The sequence below is a fragment of the Rhincodon typus genome, chromosome 5, assembly GCF_021869965.1.
Source record: "Rhincodon typus isolate 14 chromosome 5, sRhiTyp1.1, whole genome shotgun sequence".
Classification (NCBI taxonomy): Eukaryota; Metazoa; Chordata; class Chondrichthyes; order Orectolobiformes; family Rhincodontidae; genus Rhincodon; species Rhincodon typus.
In genome coordinates this window covers 84,254,720-84,262,712 of record NC_063336.1, presented here as the reverse complement: position 1 = coordinate 84,262,712, position 7,993 = coordinate 84,254,720, and the positions used below count along the sequence as shown (strand labels likewise).

The following is a 7,993-nucleotide window of genomic DNA, read 5'->3' as shown; positions in this document are numbered from 1 at the left end:
CTCCCTCAGCACTGACCCTCTGACAGCGCGGCACTCCCTCAGCACTGACCCTCTGACAGCGCGGCACCTCATCAATGAACAATTACTTTAAATAACATTTAATGTCTAGTTGCATTTTCCTTTTCCTTTTATTATTTTATTCAAACCTATTTGAAAACTAATCAAATGGTTTCCAATGGGATTGGTGAATTTCCAGTTATTGCATACAGCAGGATGCTGCAGGTACAGAGCAGCACTTTAAGATGCCCCGCTGCCTCTCCCTCCTTGTCAGAGGGTCATGGGTTTGAGTCAGAGTCCAGACAGTTGATCCAGGCAGACTCCCTGGTGCAGTTGTTACTGACGTTAACCTGAGGGCCCTGTCCACCCTCTCGAATCAGCCAAGAAGCTTCATCACCACGATATTTAGGAAGAGCAGGGGAGCTGCCTTCTGACCTTCCCAGGTCCCATCCTTCACTTCACCCCAGTTTGGGAAAACCAGGCCCTTTGGACAGTAAGCAGACAGTCTGAGCAGAGGTACAATGAAGACTGTGTTACTGTATATAGTGCATTGAGTTTAAAGTTTGTTTTGTTCTAAGATTTCACATGAGTGATGACCTTTCATTCTCCTGTTGTTTTCCCTCCCCATTAGGGAATGCTGGAGGTTTTTTGGGGATGATGGTTTGACCATCAAACTGTTTTTCAGCAGGATGGCCCCATTCTGCGTCCTGTGGACTTTAACAAATTACCTGTACTTCCTGGCCCTAAAGAAAATCAGCGCAACAGATACGTCTGCTCTGTTCTGCTGCAACAAGGCCTTTGTCTTCCTGCTTTCCTGGATAGTTCTACGGGACAAGTTCATGGGTGTTAGGGTGAGTGATCTCGTCTGCTTGTTAGTATTTCTTGTTTACTTCCCCAGTGTCTGCAAAAGGATGGGAGGATGCGTTACCAAAGCAAATCTAATATTTCTGTGTTGTAATATAGGAAATACAGCAGCTAATTTGTGCACAGCAAGCTCCCATGAAGTGTAATGATAATAATCTGATAATCTACATTGACATGAACTGGGTAGATTGTGGCTAAAGGAATCCAGGAATAATGAAGTGCGGAGTGTGGTATTCTGGTATTGAGCGCGATGGTCAGCCATGATCATAATGAATATTGGAGCAGGCTCAAGGGGCCGAATAGCCCACTCCTATCTTCTATGTTTCTACGTACTTCTCCCCAGACAGGAGGGAAAGCTGCCCTGCTCATTTTTAATAAAATTTATGGCCACAGCATGTTTTACATTCACCTGAAGAGCAAGGTGGGACCTTTTGCTTAACATCTGATAGAATCCCTATGGTGCAGAAAGAGGCAATTCAGCCCTTCAGGTCAGCACCAACCCCCTGAAGAGCATCCCTCACAGGCCCACCCCCATCCCTGGAACACGTTGCCAGCGGAGGTGGTAGAGGCGGGCACAATTGCGTCATTTAAGATGAATCTAGACAGATACATGAATAGGCAGGGAGCAGAGGGATACCGATCCTTGGAAAATAGGCGACAGGTTTAGATAGAGTATCTCGATCGGTGCAGGCTTGGAGGGCCGAAGGGCCTGTTCCTGTGCTGTAATTTTCTTTGTTCTTTGTTCTAACCCCGCGATGGGTTTTTAACCAGGTTAACCCTCCCAACCTGCACATAGTGCACATTTAGCATGGCCAATCCACCTAACTGTGGGAGGAAATGGGAGCACCAGGAGGAAATCTCCTCAGAAAGACAGCTGGCCCCCACCATGACAGTGTAGGTCTCAGTTCTATCAGTGAGCATTGGATCATATTGGCTGCTGCTAGAGGTTCAGGAAGTGCTTTCAGGATGGCCTTATCCATGGCCTCTTACCCTACGTTCTAGGCCCAGTCTATATTATTAAAGGGGCATTAATGCTGCTCAGTTCTGACAGACAGGCATCATTGATCATCCTTGTACCCAACACCAACAACAAAACGATACATTTCAGGTGCTTCCCTGGGTGCCTTATAGGAGTGCTATTTCACAGAACCTGACACTGGGGCACATAAGGTAATAAGGCAAGCTATCACATCCTTACTCCAAGATTTATCACCGAATCATATAGTATAGTATGGCCCTTTGGCCCATCAAGTCTATACCACCAAAAACTTGCAGGTTTCAAGGAGGATCTTAAAGGAGACAACACCGTGTGGAGCTGCATGAACACAGCAGGTCAGGCAGCATCAGAGGAGCAAGAAAGTTGCTGTTCAGGTCAAGACTCTTCTCAGAAATGGGGGAGGGGAAAGGGAGCTGGGAAATAAATAGAGAGAAGGGATCGGGCTAGGGAAGGTAGGTGGGATGGTGATAGGTGAGTGCAGGTAGGCAGTGGTCGGGATTGGTCAGTGAGGTGGGAGGAGCGGATAGGTGGGAGAGAAGATGGACAGGTTGTTTCAGGTCAAGGAGGCGGGAGGAGGAGGGGGGGGACTGGGGAAGGGGGGTGGGGTGGTGATAGGTTGGATGCAGGTAGGCAGTGGTGGGGATTGGTCGGTGGGAAGGGTGGGGCAGATTGGTGGGAGAGAAGATGGACAGGGTGTGTCAGGTCAAGGTGGTGGGGATGAGAGGGAGGGTTAATCATGGGATGAGGCCGGGGGTGGGGAGATTTTAAAACTGGTGAATTCCATGTTTAAGCAATCGGTCTGTAGGCTCCCGAGGCAGAATATGAAGTGTTGCTCCTCTAGTTTGTGGGTGGTGTCATTGTGACACTGGAGGAGGCCCAGGATGGACATGTCGCCCAGAGAATGGGAGGGGGACTTGAAATGGTTCGCAACCGGAAGGTGTTGTCGTTTGTCGTGATCAGAGCGCAGATGCTCTACAAAGTGGTCTCTGAGCCTCCGCTTGGTCTCACCGATGTAGAGGACGCCACGTCGGGAGCAGCGGATGCAGTAGGGAGATGGAGATTTTCAAGGAAGGAACTCCAGAACATAGGGCCCAGGCAGCTGAAGGCAGGTCTGCCGATGGTGGAGTGATGAAAATCCAGGAGGCTTAAGAGGTTTTTGTAGTATCACGCGGAATCATTGTAAGTTTTTATTTTCAGTGAATACGCAGGATGAATGTCAGTATTTGGCAGCAGGCCACAAGCTTTAAGCTGCAGCCAGCTGAAATGAGAGATACACCAAATGAAATGAAAGGGTTTCTTATTGCTATTGTGTGACCTCGTGTGAGGAAGAACACGTAGCAAGATGGAGTGAGAATTAGCCAGCAATGAGTCACAACGTTCGCTGTCAGACAAAGATTGAAACCTGTGGGAGTGAGCACTGAAGTGTTTGTCTGTTTGAGTGGATGTTACTCTTCACTCAGAGTCAGACACTTTATGGGTTCAAGCTCTACATTTGAGCACATAATTTGTTCTTCATTTAGTGCCATGGGACTTTTGCCTCACTAGAGAGAGCAGACAAAGCCTTGTTTAACAGCTGAATGTAGGAACAAGAAAAGACCAATCAGCCCTTCAAATTGGTCGATATTCTGTCTTCATCTATCTGTCTAAATTCCACAGTCCTTAACGCCCAATACCTCTTAAACCTGACTTTTAGAAATTTCAGTTCACCTCCATCTCAGCAGCAAGTGTTTCCAATTTTCACCCCCTCACCGAGGTTCCATGGTATGTTCTCCAGGGATTTGGACACCCAAGAAACCTCACCACAATCCTGCATCTGCTCCATGATGATATGACTGCAACTATCTCAAGTGGGAGAGCTCAAATAAATGTCTTTAAAGATCTGACCAGTGTCAGTGTGATGGCCTCCATGCTTTTTACATCTACCAGACGGAGGTTATTCACCTCGTAGGTCAACTGCCCTTTAAGTATTAAACTCCATCCAGATGGAAAACTATTCCTACAGTTGTCTCTGTGGTCTACTGACCACAATAGACTTACCTGGCCAATAGAAAGAACACAGATGAACAAAAAACAAAGAACAGTACAACACAGGAACAGGCCCTGTGACCCTCCAAGCCTGTGCCAACACGTTTTGCCCATTCATAATAAAACTGTCTTCACTTACAGGATCCGTATCCCTCTATTTCCTTCCTATTCATGTATTCATCCAGAAGATTCTTGAATGCTGCTATTGTCTCTGCTTCCACCACCTCCTCTGGCAACATGTTCCAGGCGCTCACTACCCTTTGTTTGAAAAACTTGCCTCTCCCATCTCTTTTAATCATTCCACTCCCCCTGCCACACCTTGAACCTTTGTCCCCGAGTAATTGACCCCTCCACCCTGGGAAAAAGCCTCATACTTTCCCCTCTATCCATGCCATTCACAATCTTATAAACTTCTATTAGGTCACCCCTCAACCTCCTGCCTTCCAGTGGAAACAAACCCAGTCTATCCAACCTTTATTCATTGGTAAAATCCCCCAGACCAGGCAACATGCTGGTAAACCTTTTCTGTACCCTCTCCAAAGCATGCCCATCCTTCGGGCAGTGTGGTGACCAGAACTGTACACAATATTCCATGTGTGTCCTAACTAAAGTTCTATAAAGCTGCAGCATAACTTGCCTATCCTTATACTCAATGCCCCTTCCAATGAAGGCAAGCATGCCATAGGCTTTTTTTACTACCTTATCTATCTGCACTGCCGCTTTCACTGATCTGTGGACTTTCATACCCAGATCCTGCTACATATCAATACTCCTAAGGGTTCTGCCATTCACAGTATAATTTACACCTGTACTTGACCTACCAAAATGCATAACCTCACATTTATTCACATTAAACTCTATCCGCCATTTTTCTACTCATGCCTCCAACTGATCTACGTCCTCTGACAATCCTCCTCCGCACAGGTGGCTCAGTGGTTAGCACTGCTGCCTTACAGCGCTAGGGACCTGGGTTCGATTCCACCCTCTGGTGACTGTGTATGGAGTTTGCACATTCTCCCTGTGTCTGCGTGGGTTTCCTCTGGGTGCTCTGGTTTCCTCCCACAGTCCAAACATGAGCAGGATAGGTGGATTGGCCATGCTAAATTACCCATAGTGTTCAGGGATGTGTAGGTTAGGTGGTTTAGCCATGGGAAGTATAGGGTACAGGGTTTGAGGAGGTGAGTCAGTGTGGAGTTGTTGGGCCAAATGGCTTGTTTCCACACTTTACAGATTTTATGATTCTAACTGCGACAATCTTTGTATTGTTCATAAGCTTACAAATTAGACCAGCAACGTTTTCCTCCAAATCATTATGTAAATCACGAACAATACAGGTCCCAGCGCTGACCCCTGTGGAATGCCACTAGTCACAACCCTCCATTCTGAAAAGCATCCTTTCACCACTACCCTCTGTCACCTATGACTAAGCCAGTTATGTATCCATCTTGTCAACTCATCCCGATACCATGTGACTTCATCTTTTGTAGTATTTTTGCCTGCTCTGATTCATATTTGCAAGTCACCCTCCATCTCTTCGATTTTGCATCCAGAGTCTAGAAGTGTCCTTAAAAGGTGCCAAATTGAAACTCAGATCACCCAAGACCTGGCCAATATTTCACCTCCCATATATGTTAGAGGAGACGCTCTGGATATGTTGAGCACTTCCCATACTTTGTCAGCTGTTTTTCCCTAAGAGCCATCATTGATGAGAAGACACTGGATCAGCTGCGCTAGTTCAGCCCTCTACTAAACTATGGCAGTGTTTGACAACAAAGGCCTCCAAAAGTGAGAAAAATGTTCTAGTGTAGAGAGCAACTGTCCTCATTGCACTTCTATACTGCAGTGAGAACTGGACAGCATGTTAGTGATGCATAAGAGCTCTTGAACACTTCCACCAGCAATGCCTTCGCTGTATTCTCTATTTCAACGTGAGAACCAGTGACCAAACATGAGTTTTCTTATTGAAGCCAGCTGTATGAGCATTCAGGTAAAACTCCTGAGAAATCAACTCTGCTGGACTGTGCCAAATGGCTGAAAAATGACTCCCCACCAGGTCTGGACATCTCAACCATCATATGGCCAAAGTTCCAGGGGGGACGATAATGAAAACATGGTAGAGACACTTGGAAGCTTTCCTTGATGGATGACAAGATTGATATTCATGTCTAGGAGGAGTTGCCACCAATTGACCAAAATGGCGACAACTTGCCCATCTGGGTGTGTCATCTGCTGAGAAAGACCTTGCATTCTGGATCCCATGACCTTATCCTGCAGCTTGTGCCTGCAGATCCGTGTGTTGGGAATCTGCTTGTTCAGTCACGGGAAGACCCACAGCAGAAACTCCTCACTCTGAGTAGGACTCATCCTGGAATCAAGGGTCAGTCAATGGCCGTGATTTCTAGTTCCTCCTCTTTAATCCAGACTCCCCAGCCACAGAGGAAATACTTTCACTCTGTCTGTCCTATCAAATCCTCTTATCAACTAAAGCATGTAAAAAGGATCGCCCTTTAATCTCCTATAAAAGAATTTTACTAATATAACCTACCCTCACAATTTTAACCCTGGTATCTCTCTGAAACCTGTTGCACCCAGACTGAAGCCATTCTATCCAAGCAGTGGTCTCTCAGAATTAACCTGAATGTTAGCAACTGAGTCAGGGATTATGCTGGAGCGTATTGTTGATGACTTTGCTATTTTGACTAAGTGTCTCTGTGATATTCGGCTTGGGGAGATGAGCATGTGGGTGCCTGTTGCCTGCCAGCCTGCCCCCCTCAAAGATTAAACAAATGCTCCACATGGATTTCTCACGTGTTTGCTGCTTTGTCAGTTGCTGTTTCACAGTTTGAATGTTAAGAAGGGCTGTGTTTTTTTGGCATGAAGATCTGTTCCAAGTTGTAAGACAGTCAGTAAACCAGAGGATAACAGATATAAAGTTAAATGACAAATGAATGAGCAGGGAGATCAGGCAAACAGGGGTTTGCGCACTGAGATGTGGTCTGGACCACACTGCCTGACAGTGCAGAAGAAGAAGATTCAACAACAACTTTGAGAAGGGTTGAATACATGGTGAGAAGTGGAGTGGAATACCTTGCGGGGCGTTGGACGATAAATTAGGGGAATGGTCAATAGTTCTTTCAAAGAGCTAGCACACATTTAATGGACTGAATGGTCTGTTTCTGTGCCATATGATCCTGCAAACTCTTAGAATTACAATTAAGTTTTATTGTCACATGTACTCAAGTACAGGGATACAGGTGTACAGTGAAAAGTGTACAATGTCGCCATTCACAGTGCTACCTTAGGGACAAGGTACCCAGGTACAAAATCTCAGGTAAACAGTCCAAAAATAAAGCAATAAGTTCAATGTTCAACATTATAGTTCTTTTCAGTATAAAGTAGTAAATAAGAAATAAAGTTAAAAGTTCCACTTTACGTTCCATCTTTAGTCATGGGCCCAGGGTCACTCCAAATAGGCTTTCCCCATGAGGACTCGATCTCTCCCCAAACTGGACTCATTCTTTCTCCTTCTCCCAGCTCTCGGCTCAATGTCTCTCGTGTGCTCTGTCTCTGTCTCTATTTCGCTGTCTCTCTGTCTCCGACACTGGGCTGTATCTCTCCCCTACACTGGGCTCGATCTCTCTTTGCATGCGCTGGCCTTAATATCACTCTCACTCTGTCTGTCTCTCTCGCCCTCTCTCCCACACTGGGCTCAATCTCTATCCCCCTCCTGCCCTGGGCTCAATCTGTCTCTGTCTCTCTCTCTTTCTCTCTCCCGCCCTGGGCTCGATCTGTCCCCCTCTCCCCCATGCTGGGCTTGACCTCTTCCCCCCGCGACGGTTTCGATCTCTCTCTGTCACCCACGCAGGGCTCAATCCCTCTCTCTCTCCCACAGTGGGTTTGATCTCTCCCTGCTCTGGGCTCCATCTCTGTCTCTCTCTGGGCTCGATCACTCTCTGTGCTCTGGGCTCCATCTCTCTCTCTGTATCTCTCTGGGCTCTACCTCTCTCTGGGCTCCATTGCTCTTTCTGTTTGTATCTGGGCTCCATCTGTCTCCATCTCTGTTTCTCTCTGGGCTCCATCTCTCTCTCTCTCTCTGCGCTCCATCTCTCT

The 7,993-nt window shown here is 46.7% G+C and overlaps 1 protein-coding gene across 1 annotated transcript in view; it reads left to right on the top strand.

The window, feature by feature from the left end:
• slc35f3b (solute carrier family 35 member F3b) overlaps positions 1 to 7,993 on the top strand; it is a 63,352-nt gene that overhangs the window by 52,402 nt on the left and 2,957 nt on the right. The window contains exon 4 of the mRNA XM_048597086.1: positions 629 to 848. Coding sequence (XP_048453043.1) covers positions 629 to 848 — 220 coding nt within the window. The remainder of the gene's footprint in view (positions 1 to 628; positions 849 to 7,993) is intronic.